Source organism: Mustelus asterias, chromosome 23 (assembly GCF_964213995.1).
Source record: "Mustelus asterias chromosome 23, sMusAst1.hap1.1, whole genome shotgun sequence".
In the NCBI taxonomy this organism is placed as follows: Eukaryota; Metazoa; Chordata; class Chondrichthyes; order Carcharhiniformes; family Triakidae; genus Mustelus; species Mustelus asterias.
The window spans coordinates 22,865,758-22,879,193 of NC_135823.1; the positions used below are offsets into that span (position 1 = coordinate 22,865,758).

The 13,436-nt window shown below is 42.4% G+C and overlaps 1 protein-coding gene across 1 annotated transcript; it reads left to right on the forward strand.

The window, feature by feature from the left end:
• The first annotated feature begins 1,330 nt into the window (after positions 1 to 1,330).
• Positions 1,331 to 8,746, forward strand: bud31 (BUD31 spliceosome associated protein). Its single transcript, XM_078240105.1, has 4 exons — positions 1,331 to 1,475; positions 3,309 to 3,431; positions 6,942 to 7,108; positions 8,169 to 8,746. The coding sequence occupies exons 1-4, from the start codon at positions 1,382 to 1,384 to the stop codon at positions 8,217 to 8,219; spliced, it is 435 nt and encodes a 144-aa protein (XP_078096231.1). The 5' UTR covers positions 1,331 to 1,381; the 3' UTR covers positions 8,220 to 8,746.
• Positions 8,747 to 13,436: the final 4,690 nt, after the last annotated feature.

A 13,436-nucleotide genomic window follows, 5' to 3' on the forward strand; every position in this document is an offset into this window, starting at 1 on the left:
ATAACGTTCATGATTAATCACGTGTCTCAGAATTATCAGCATGTGAGTAGGAGCAGAAACATTTTTTTCCTGATGAACTAAGGAAGGAAACTCTACATGATCGATGCACCATCAAAGCCATTAAACAGATCAGTACAGACTACTGTACACTGAACCTGTACAGAAGTCACCAAACACATTGGAATATTATGCTTTATATGACAGGATTCAAGTGTGACTATTTGTGTACGGTGTTTTAGCATAGTAAAGGCTAATGTGGGACAGGAAAATAGTACCGTCCATGATGTGATGAAAAGAGACACATGACCTGAGACTAGGGCCAGAATTTTACAAACCGTGATTGGATGTGCGTCCAACCTTAAATTGTACAAAATCGGGTGAGGAAACACTGGGTGGGCGTCCCCATTTCGCGCCACATCAGGTGGGCATGCATAGAAGTCGGAAGCATGCCCACTAACAAAGTTCCAATGAAGACAATTAAAGCCCCAATTGATATGAGATTGTTTGTGGTCAGTGTGCTTTTATGCTCAGTGCACAAGACAATCGGCCAGGTGGCTTTCAGGTTTTTGCCTCACTCTTGATCCAGGGTGGGATAAAATGTCCGGGAGATGTTTGAAGGTTGAGGAGTTCGGAGTATTGCTGCCAGTTGTTTGTAGTTACATTACAGACAGGTTATGGCAGATTTTATGTGCAAATATCCTTTGAACAATACTGGAGCTCCTCAGGCATCTCCACAGCAGTTGTCAGCTTTCAGGGAGCTTGTTTTAAACTCCTCACTCATACCTTTACTTGTCCTGGCCCCTGTCACCCCCCCATCCTCCCCCAGTTCATTGCCCCCCCGCGTGAAATCATTGTCAGGAACTGATGGAGGGAGGGGTCCTGCTGACTACCCTCGTCTGACCAGGTATAAATTCAGGCTTACGGTCTGTTGTGGGACTTGAACGAGACCTGTGTAGAAGCAAGCATGGAAGGACATATGTATGTAGCTATATGTTATCACTAAAGAGTTAATGTTCAACCATGCAAGACTCAGAATGTCTTTGTGAGACTAACTGAACATACAATAAAGAGCGTTATCCATTGATTTAATTGACATTTGCATTAGTGTTTCATTGGATGGGAACTTTACCATTTTGTTGACATTCTTAGCATTTTTGTTTCTTGGTACCTAAATTTCACAGGTCCCTGCTTCCCCTGAAGAAAAATAAATACTCTCTGGTATAGTTTAGTACAAACAGTTCCCATTGCAAGGAAGCTGGACTCTCCATGTCGACAGGCACTGGCATTGACAGTCAGTGACGCCATTGGGAAAGGGCCCAGGACCCCGGGCGGTGACGTTTTATTTGTGGGACGGGCCGCAGTTCCCGGATGTGCCGCCGAGATGCCGAAGGTGAAGCGAAGCCGCAAACCGCCTCCTGATGGCTGGGAGCTGATCGAACCCACCCTGGATGAGCTGGACCAGAAGATGCGGGAGGGTGAGGCCCGGGGGAAGCGGCTGGAGCAATAACAGCACCAGAGTTACATTGATATAGCGCCTCTCACAGCATCCCTGTACAGCCGTGCGCAGCAAGATCGCGACCAGATAATCTGCTTTAGTGATGTAGAGTGAGGGATGAATGTTGGCCAGGACGCCAGGCTTAATCCCCACTTCAAAATAGCCATACATCATACAGAGAGGCCATTCAGCCCATCATGTCTGTGCTGGCCATCCAGCACCTCTCTATTCTAATCCCATTTTCCAGCACTTGATCCATAGCCTTGTATGCTCTGGCATTTCAAGTGTTCATCTAGGAACATAGGATTGAGGAGCAGAAATAGGCACATTCAGCCCTTCGAGCCTGCTCCGCCATTCAGTCAGATCATGGCTGATCTCTTCCTGGTCTCAAATCCACCTTCTCACCTGTTCCCCATATCCCTTTAACCAGTTTTTTCCGTCATAAATATATCTTTCTCCTTCTTGAAACCATTTAATGCTTAAATGTTGTGAGGGTTCCTGCCTCTACCACCCTTTCAGGCAGTTCCAGATTCCCACCATTCTTGGGGTGAAACGTTTTTTCCTCAAATCCCCTCTAAATCATCTGCCCCTTACTTTAAATCTATGTGCCCTGGTTATTTACCCCTCTACTGAGGGATAAGATTTCTTTGAATCTATCTCCCTCAATCTATGTGCACCTCAATCAGGTCCCCCCTCAGCTTTCTCTGCTCTTAAGGAAAACAATCCCAGCCTAACCAGGCTCTTCATAATTGAAACACTCCAGCCCAGACAATATCACGGTGAATCTTCTCTGCACCCTCTCTAGTGCAAGCACCTACTTCCGATGGTGTGACCAGAACTGCACACAATACTCTAGATGTGGCCTAACAAGCATTTGATACAGCTCCATCGTAACTTCCTTGTGCTTATATTCTTTGCCTCTGCTAATAAAGGCAATCATTCCATATGCCTTCTTAACCACCAGGGAGGGATGGAATCAGTGGCAAGGTAACAAGAGTTTATGACAACAAGAGTTTATGATAAAAACATAAGTGGCAGGGCCAGGAGGTGCTGGAGATGGCGAGCTGAGTGAATTGGGAGATGATAGAGTTCTGCAACAGTGCCTTGTAGCTAATGATAGAGTTAATATTGAAAGGTGCTGGAAGCACCTTGTTGAGCTGTCCCCTTGACCCCTCCTTTTGGGCAGCTACCCCTTTTTACTTTGTCCTGACTTAATCTGAGTTTGTTTATTTGGTTTGACCTAAAAAGAGGGCAAGTTCATATTTATACCATGGGAAAGCAGAGGATTTGTAGAGAAAGCTAAATCTTGTTAAAAGTGAGGCAGATTCTGAAATGGCACAGCAGCTCGAACCTCTACTATATTCCTCATTCACATACAGTCAGTGTAATTTGTCATCTACAGTCTAACCACTGGCTAGATACAGAAGGCAATTTGGCTAATTTTGGCACATCAATCAACTGTTGGAGGGGATGAGATCAATACTATGAATGTGTAGTGTGAAGAATAGTTGCATCACAGCAAATTGGGAACTAAGGATCACAATAAAAGGTTATCAAAGGGGAAAAAACCATTCATAAAGTCCATCAATGCTGCTGGGGACAATATAGTTATTTATTTATATTAGGAATTGGTTTGACATCCTCCAGGTAAATGCTGTCTTCCTGTTTATTAGTATAATTTATGCAAGTAATTAGCTCATTGTACCCAAACAAAGGTTTCACTGAATCGTTGTTTTCTATGAGCAAGGTATTTAATTGCAAAAGATCTTATAACTTGAGAATCTCCTAAATTATCTTTCTGTTCTTCTTGTAGCTGAGACTGAACCTCATGAAGGGAAGAGGAAAGTAGAATCACTGTGGCCCATCTTCAGACTCCACCACCAGCGAACACGTTACATATTTGACCTATTTTATAAGAGGAAGGCGATTAGCAGAGGTATGGAAGGAAGTGTTGTTGAGGTAACCCTGGTGAGTTGCTGCATTGTATCTTGCAGCCAATAATCAACACTTCAGGAGTCTTCAAAAGCTGGACTGGATCAGTTATAATGCCGTGACGACAACAGCAGGGCCCAGGTTGTGTAATCTGCAATGAGTGGATCACTTCCCGAATCTCCCCAAAGCCTTTGCACATCTACAGCAAAGTGTACAGCAACTACAGCGCACACGTGTAAAGAAGGTGGATACTGAGTGCAGCAGCAATGGTTATTGATCAAAGTGCTCTGACCTGTTTTCTGATGGGAACTTGTGGTGAGTGTTCCACTGCACTTCTGATTTGAGCTTTGTAGATGTGCAAAGGCTTTGAGGGGATTCGGGAGGCGATCCATTCATTGCAGGTTACACAGCCTGGGCCCTCCTGTTGTAGTCATGGTATTATAACTGATCCAGTCCAGCTTCTGAAGACCCCTGGAGTGTTGATTATCGGGTAATGTGCCATGCTGTTGAAGGTCCAGAGTGATGGCTTCATCTTGTTCCAGATGTTCATTACCTAACACTTGAGTGATACAAATGTTATCTACTATTTGTCCGACAAGACTGGGTGTTGACCAATTTCCTGCTCTAGGCTAGTTTTGGCTCCTTCCTTACTGGAGGAATTGCAAATTGAGCTGAACACTGGAGTTATCAGCAAATGGCTCCTCCTAATGATGAAGGGATGAGCACTGATGGGATAGCTGTAGGCGGATGCTTACCGAGGAACTCCTGCAGTGATGTCTTGGGACTATGATTGATGGTCTCCAGCAATGACAACCATCTTCCTTTGCATTCTGTATGACTTCATCCAGGGCAGATGGTTTCCCTTTGGTTTCCATTAATATCATCCATTTTTGTGAGGGTTTATTTGTACTATACTCAGTCGAAACCTCCCTTGATGTAGAGGGCAGCTACTTTTGCCTCTCCTCTGTTATCAGCTTTAGGATCTATGTCTGGAACGAGGCTGTAATGAGTGGATCCTACAGAACCCAAATTGTTAGTGAGTGAGTCACTCAAATTTGTGAAGTGTTCCATATAATACTTACCTGGCAGGGTTGAAACCATGATCAGGTAGGGGACGAGACTAGCCCATTGCACTGGGGGTGTGCTGACGCCTGCGATCATGGTTTGCCCAAGCTAGGGTAGAGTAAAGGATCAGGGTAGCCAATGAGGTTAAACCTAGGCTTTACCTGATGCAATTTTTCAAAGCCGCCTCGGCCTTTTGGCTAAGATGAAGCTCAGATCAAGCCCGGGAGGGGGTGTAATGCCTCATCCTGTCAGCTTGGATCTTGTTTGATCAAGCCCAAGATGGGATGCAATGTCTTGTCTTGTCAGCTTGGATCTGGTTTGTCCCTCACGTGGGGGTCATGATGGGATTCAATTTGAATTGGGGTTTTTTGGTTGGAATAAAAGTATCAAAAGGTTGAAAAATATCCTTGTGGTTGGGAGGAAGCTGATAGGATAAATCTAAGCTCACCAATTACCATCCTGTATTCTCATGTGGTTCAGACAGAACTGATAGTCTTCCACACTGTCAGATAAATTCCAGTGTCATCTCCATACGGCGGAGCAGCAAGTTCTGGTTCAGCCTGTCGTCAGCCCTCGAGAAATTTCCAAATGTTGAAATGCCTGGTCAGGATTGACTGGTGAATCTTGATTCCCTGACGATGTTGTCGGGTGCTGTTGCCTTTGCTGTATTCAGTGCACTTAGCGTCTCTTTATTCTCACGTGGTGTGAACCAAATTGCCGAACACTGGTATTTGTGATGGTGGGGACTTTGGACGGAGGTTGAATAAGATGACAATTTGTTACCTTTGGATGAAGACACTTGGAAAAAACATCCAGTGCGAAGATTAGACAGCTGTGAAAGATTGGTCAGTGAGGAGAAGATCAAGCAGGTTGTTACCCCTCATTGGTTCTCTTGTCAATTTGAATTTTTGATTTGATTTATTATTGTCACATGTACCGAGATACAGTGAAAAGTATTGTTTCGCGTACTATCCATACAAATCATACCATACATAGCTGGCAAAGAAACTCCACATTCTGGCACCATCTTGAAACATGGATATGGTCAAACCACAGAGACCAGTAACAAATGGCCAGATTTATAGAGTTCAGTTTCACAACATTTCTCCAATTGGCTCATGTCATAGCCTCCAGGGTAAAGTGTTATAGTTAAATGTTAGAATTTGAAAGATGGAGAACTGTTTTCTTGCTAGTTCATTGACTTCCAGATTGATAACTCACTGAAGCTCCCTTTAAATACAGAGTGAAAATCTTTTATCCAAAATCAAACTGGTTTTTGAATGGCTGTGCAGTTAATTTGTACGTTAATAAAGCAATGTAATATATTACAGCTGTAATAAGTGTTAAGAAGTAGGATGTGTGAGAGTTGACAAACAGAAACAACCTAGTATTTGTAGACGAGAGCTAGCCTAGGCTCAGGCTATTTTAATGTAACTAGGCCTGGGCCTGCCATCCGCAAATATCTGAATATCAAAATGCTATCAGCCCCAATAGTTTCGGATAAATGATACTCGACCTGTAGTGTAATTAAATCAATGAAAAGAAGGTGTCTCCCTTAATCATGGCCCTGTTTCTGGTTCATATATGATCAATGTGTCAGCCCAGTTAAGATGCATGTCCATCAATGTCTGTTTGTGCATTAGTGTTAGAATTGTTGACATTTTTCTCCATTTTAAGTGTACTTTATAGGGACCAAATATTCCTGTAATTGTATGTGTTGTAACTGAAATTAAGTTCCAGTATCCTAGACAGGAAACTGCTGAATGTTGCTCCCTTCACATTGGGGATTCAATGTGAAGAGAGGGGTGGCACGGTGGCGCAGTGGTTAACATTACTGCCTCACAGCGCCAGGGACCCGGGTTCAATTCCAGGCTTGGGTCACTGTCTATGCGGAGTCTGCACATTCTTCCTGTGTCTGCGTGGGTTTCCTCCGAGTGCTCTGGTTTCCTCCCGAGTCTGAAAGACGTGCTGGATAGATGCACTGGCCATGCTAAATTCTCCCTCTGTGTACCCGAACAGGCGCTGGAGTGTGGCGACTAGGGGATTTTCACAGTAACTTCATTGCAGTGTTAATGTAAACCTACTTGTAACACTAATAAATAAACTTAAAACTTAAACTTAAAACTTCTGGTGCTCCAATAATGAAAGCACTGGCAGTGTGATATCCCTAGTGACCTGAATGTATTTGTTGCAGTGTTTAAGAGTTTGTTTTTGACCAGTTTACACATTACAATGCCACTTGACTGGTGTTTATATGCTGGTAAGAGGGAATAATACGCTTTATTCCTACCTATGTCCAGGATGCTGTTTTGTCAGACCTATTTGCTGAACATGGCTGTACTTGTCTGATCTTTCTGAAGAGTTTTTATGTATGAGGTGGTCCCTCAGTGAATTACTATAATGACGTGGGCTCTGTCAAAGCCAGTAACATCACAATCTTGTTTTGTAGAGTTGTATGATTATTGCATAAGGGAAGGATATGCTGACAAGAATCTCATTGCAAAATGGAAGAAACAGGGCTATGAGAACCTGTGCTGTCTCCGCTGCATCCAGACCCGAGACACCAACTTTGGAACAAACTGCATCTGCAGGGTCCCTAAGAGCAAGCTTGAAGTGGTGAGTCTCTCTCGACACGGAGGTCTCCTCACTACAGTAAAACCTTTCCATGTCATACTAAGTCAGTTAGAGACAGTCCAGTCTGACAGCTATTTGTTCAAATAGACCGCTGTGAAATAATATTAATTCCTTTAAACTTTCACATTTGTGACAAGGTAATATTTAAAGGTTTTCATTTGTGGAAAAAAAAAATTTCGCTTAGAAAATGATTAATTTGTTGTGAAGTTATTTGGGAAATTGTGAAAGTGTGATCCAAATGCAGGAGGGTTTAGGAAAAAGGACATGGATGATAAGGATAGCAGCTTTGCGTTACTAAATAGGATGTGTAAGTTGCAAACATCAGATTCAATGTGAAACAGTGAAACGGGGTGGAAACTGTGGTGAGGAGAAGGAGTTTCTAGCCGGGTCAGAAGGCAACAGCTTTGGTCTTGCCAAACGGCTGCTCTGGTTTCCTCCCACAGTCCAAAAGACGTGCTGGTTAGGTGCATTGGCCATGCTAAATTCTCCCTCAGTGTTCCCGAAACAGGAGCTGGAGTGTGGCGACTTGGGGATTTTCACAGTAACTTTATTGCGCTGTTAATGTAAACCTACTTGTGACACTAATAAATAAACTTAAAAACTTAAACTTAAACATTTAATCATAGCATCCATACAGTGCAGAAGGAGGCCATTCGGCCCATCGTGTCTGCACCGACCACAATCCCACCCAGGCCCTATTCCCGTAACCCCACACCTTTATCCTGGGCTGTGAGGCAGCAGTGCTAACCGCTGTGCCACAGTGCCGTCCTTAATTATGGGAAATGTTGACTTATCCGGGACTGGGTGTGAGATCAGCAGTCTAAGAGCCTGTGATGATGGGATTGCAGTGGGTGCAATTGTGTGTGTGGAAGCTGACCCTGTGTCTTCAGATGATCTTACCAAGTGCAGGATATAGACAGGAAAGAGAAACCAGGGATGGATCTTGGGGACAGCAGAGATGTAAAGATTTCAGAGCTCTTGTGATCATTAATATTCAACTTGAGATTACTCTATAATCACTGAATTTCTCTTTTTCCCACAGGGGAGGATTATTGAGTGCACACACTGTGGATGCAGAGGCTGCTCTGGTTGAACTTGTCCTTTTCTGGATGGGGGGGTTGGGTGGGGGGGGGTTAGTTTACGTATAATCAGTTTTATTTTGAATCGATGTATGGACCATAATTAGGACAGGATGTACTGTATCTACTGTAGATCTCTGCTAAGCAGCTTTATTTCTCAAAATGGAATATATTGAAGTAAAATGTATTTTAAAACTGAAGCTTCTGAACACTGTAGCCATTATAAAGCAACAGGTAGTCAGTACCGCAAGTCTAGTGTCTACTCTGAAGCACCCTCTTTTAAAAGGAGGGCAATTTATCTGCACTCACCACATTGAGTTTAGAAGCAGTAAACTTAGTTAACCAGACAGCCAGTAAGAGCTGACCTGGTTACTTGGGCTGGTTCGTTCTGTCAAACCAATTATGTCAATAATTGAAGACCATCTTATCTATAATCATTCTTGACAGTTCTGAGTCCACATATTTCAGTAACCTTTCGCTAATTGCTGGTTAGTCTATGCTGATAGTTACTGTCGAATAAAGTTTTATTCATTTCTCTGCAGTGTTTGTTTTCTTTGGACTTTCTACAAAATAATGAATGTCCTTTTGAGATCAAATTTCCAAATCTATCCCAGGGTACGCGATGTAAATGATTTTTCATTTATAATAGCCTGCACTGTCAGCAATTGCAAGTGGACTTCTAAAGCATCTCTTCGCTATTGGTCTTTAAAATATAGAAGTATTTTAGTGTATTTTATTCATAAGCATGACTTCACTGAGCTTAGATTTTGTACTCAATTGATGGGAAGAATAGATTAGATGATTTTTGTAATAAACTATTTGAAAGAGACCAATTACTATGCTTCTGTTTAACTGAGTAATGGATTTAATCTTATGATGAGATCATTACTTCAAGTTACGTATTCTGGGCACTGAGCAGTCCTTCCTCATAGGACAATGTCCTCTGACTTCATGCACATTTTCTCCTAGAATTAATTTCCCTAGTTATTGAACAATGTATCCTTTGATTTGTTTCTTTAGAGCAAATATGTTTGGGGATCTTTTAAAATCAGTTTTTAATATACCAATTTTAAGTTCAGAATTTTGTTCTATTTTCACTATGAAAACTTAAAAATATTATTGGCAAAACCCTTGACATTCCCACTGCTTTCTTGTTTTACAAAAAAAGCAAACCCAGAGATTGATACAAATTAGGGGCAGACTATTTGCCCCCTGGAGCCTGCTCCACCAGTCAATAAGATCATGGCTGAACTGATTCTGGCCTCAACACCGCTATCCTTCCTATCCCTGATACCCTTTGATTCCATTGTTAGGTACGAATCTATATCCCTCTGCCTTAAAAATGTTCAGTGACCATCCCTCAACCAGTCTTGGGGGAATGCTTACAGTTGCAGCCATCGTGGTCCTGCTTTGACATATATGTATCTCTAGACATTATTTTTGGCAAGAAAATAAATAATTTTCATGCTGTTTTAAGGGTCACTTCTGAGGAGTAAAGTCCTCATATTGCAGCAAATGTCAATCTTTCATTTTGATGTGCGTGTGGGATAAGGGTAATGGCTTCCTGACTTAGGTGCCACAATGAGGTTATCAGTCAAAGCTTGACTCCGATCACACCTAAGCATTGTATACTACAAACAAGATCACTACCGTTCTCCCTCAGTATAATCTCCAAGGAGTGTTTTATAATCCACCCTCGGAGGGGTGTTAAGTGGCTGGAACCATAAAAATATATCTTCAAATTTAAACATTACATTTTATCCAGGGTTTCAGTAGATCTGGCAAGCATAAGGGGATGTCTGTCAACTGTAAGTAATTGTAGTTTATCATTTAACTTGATGGTGTCTTTGTAACAATCTCTGACAATTGTTGAAAAAATGCCTTCCCTGAATTTCCTAATTTTCTCCCATTTTTTTACACAATGTAATCCTGAAAACCCAAGTTAGTAAATTAGCAATTAAAAACTAATTAAAGTTTTAAATTATCTTCCAATAAGGCTTTGGTCCTAAAGAAATCAAAGTTAAAGCAGTTGTTTTGGTCCCACAGCAGTTGAATGCTGGAAAATGAAAGGCTATTGCTTCCGAGATTGGGTTGACCTGACTGCAGCCAGAGATCTAACAGAAGGAGGCCATTTGGCCATCATACCTTTGCGACTCTATGAAAGAGCTATTCAATTAGACCCACTCCCCTGTTGTTTCCTCATAATCCTGTGGGTGTAAATTTATCAACTTAAAGCATCTATCCATCCCCTTCTGAAAATTATTGAATCATCGTCCAGCACACTTTGTCAGTCTCTGACGTCATAACTTGGGTAAAATAAATTTCAACATTTTACTTCTTGTTCTTTTACCAGTTATCTTAAAACCACATCTTCTGATTCCTGATTTCTCTGCCTGCTCTATCAAAACACTTTGATCTTCTCTTAGCTTTTTCTAGTCTTTCATAACTGAAGTCTTTCATTGCTTGTACCACTCTAGAATTCTCTGCATTCTCCCTTAAGGCCGTGACATCCTTGCTTAAGTCTGATGCCCAGAATTGGACACAATATTCCTGCTGGGACCTAACCAATTCTTTATTAAATTCTGGCATATCTTCCTTTCTTTTGTACTCTCTGCCTCTATACAGTTATGGACATCTTAATCCTTTTCACAGCTTTTCAATATGACCTGACACCATCAAAGACTTGTGCATGTATACACCCCTCCAGTCTCTCTGCCACCCCCACTTTTAAAATTGTACCATTTTCTTCCTATGTCCCTTGCTCATTTATCAAAATGTATTAGTTTGTGCTTTTACGTTAAATTTAATTAGCCACGTGTCTGCCCAATTTACTAGTTCTAGTGTGTTACTACACAACTCTGCTTCATTCAGAGCTTTGTGTCATCCTCAAACTTTAGTAAGTTTATTTATTGGTGTCACAAGTAGGTTTACTGCAATGAAGAAAACCCCTAGTCGCCACACTCTGGCGCTTGGTCGGGTTCCCTGAGGGAGAATTTAGCATAGCCGATGCACCTAACCAGCACGTCTTTCGGATTGGTTCGGACGGAACACCCGGAGGAAACCATGGGGAGAATGTGAAGACTCCGCATAGACAGTGACCCAAGCCGGGAATCGAACCCAGGTCCCTGGCGCTGAGGCAGCAGTGCTGACCACTGTGCCGTCCATATTTTATGTTGCAAATCACTAATATGCATCAAAAGAGCAACGGTCCCAACACTGACCCCTGCAGGATACCACTGAAAAACAACTATTCACCATGTGCTGCATTCTGTTCCTTCGCCAATCCTGTAACCATACAGCTCCTGCCCCTTCAATCCCAGGGACTACAATTCTGTTTAGAAGGCTATTGTGTGGTATTTTATCAAAACCCTTTCGAAAGTCCATATGCACATCAACCAATCTAATCTGCTCTATCCATTATTCCATCACAAGGCTTACCTTTAGCAAATTCACACTGCTTTCCAGCCATTTTTTTCAAGTACTGGATTGTCCCAGATTGTTGTATCCAAAATTTTGAACGGTGATGTAACATTTAAAATCCCTCGTCCTCTGGCAACAGTCGCCTATCTAAGCAGGATTGGAGTCAAAGCCTCTGCCCCCAGTAACTTAGGATGCAGCCGAGCCAGAACAGGTGACTTTACTACTTTGGGTGCTCTGAACGTTGAAATGTCCCCACTTTTAGCTTTTTTTATCCTATCCAAAATCTCTGTTACTGTGACATTGGCAGTAACTTCTTTTAACAATGACATGTGGAGTACTTATTTAACACCTCCGCAATGTCCTGCTCCCATAGGAAGGTCCCTAATCAGGCCCCAGGAGAAGAGTTCCCTATTCAGGCCCACTCTCTACCCGTATGTAGGATTTGGATTTCATTTTATTGTTACTCAACAATCTTTCTCATACATTCTCTTTGGCCCTCATTTCTTTTCTGCAGGATTTCCCTTTTGTTCTCAGATTGGTTTCGTACTGAATTATGAGCCTAATATTTACCATACACTTTTTCTGTTTCATTTTAATATCTATGGCTTGTCATCAAGATAGCTACAGCTTTGCATGTCCATCTTCTCTCTGGTGAGAATATGGTCTAGGTCTAGTCTCCTCAAACACCTCCCGTTGCTCATTTACTATTTTCATACAAACATGCAGACTCCACACACACTGACCCAAGCCTGGATTCAAACCCAGGTCCTTGGAGCTGTGAGGTAGCAGTGCCACAATTTTGCCTTGCTTAATCCAATCTATGGTCCAGATATCTTTTGAACTCATTGAGGTTATTGCCTTCCTGTTGAGTATTTTCACATTTGGTTTATTCTTGTCCCTTTCTATAACTAATGATTTGTTTCCCAAATGTTCCTCCACTGAAACATGCTCATCTTGATCCCCCCCGAACTAGATCCCCCCCGAACTAGATCCCACACAGCTTCCTTTCTTACCAGGCTGGAAACATTCTAATCAAGAAAGTTCTTCTATTTCAGGAATCCTTCCTCCTCTTTGCCATTACACTGTTTCCCCCCCCTTCAATTGGGATAATTGAAGTTCCCCTTTATCAGTTCTTACATCTTACTGCAGTCTGCCTGCTAATTTGCTCCTCCATCTCACTACTTGTTTATGACATTAGCGTCATAAGTAGGCTTACATTAACGCTGCAGTGAAGCTACTGTGAAAATCCCCTAGTTGCCACACTCCGGCACCTGTTCGGGTACACTGAGGGAGAATTTAGCACGGCCAATGCACTTAACCAGCACGTCTTTCAGACTGTGGGAGGAGCACCCAGAGGAAACCCACGCAGACATAGGGAGAACGTGCAGACTCCACACAGTGACCCAAGCCGGGAATCAAACCCAGGTCCCTGGCGCTGTGAGGCAGCAGTGCTAACCACAGTGCCACCAATGATCAAACACAGAAAGACCCAATCCGATTTGTTCTTCTCTTTCTTCTGCTTCATTCAGGTTAAATTTAATGGGGTTGCAAAGGAGGTTTCACGGTATACACCTATATGGTCCCTGGAGCAAAGATCAAAAAATTCTCCCAACATAGATGACGTGAAGAGTACACCGTACGTAAGAGAGGTTTAAAATCAAAAAATAGATTATGTATGCCCTCCAGTGTGGCTATCAGGCAAAACTGCCTTTGGAGCTTCTTTCCACAAGGGCTGAAGACAGGACTTACTATCAAATAGCCCCTGGGTTTTACCACTGTTCCTTGTTAGGGTTTAAAGGATATATTCTTTT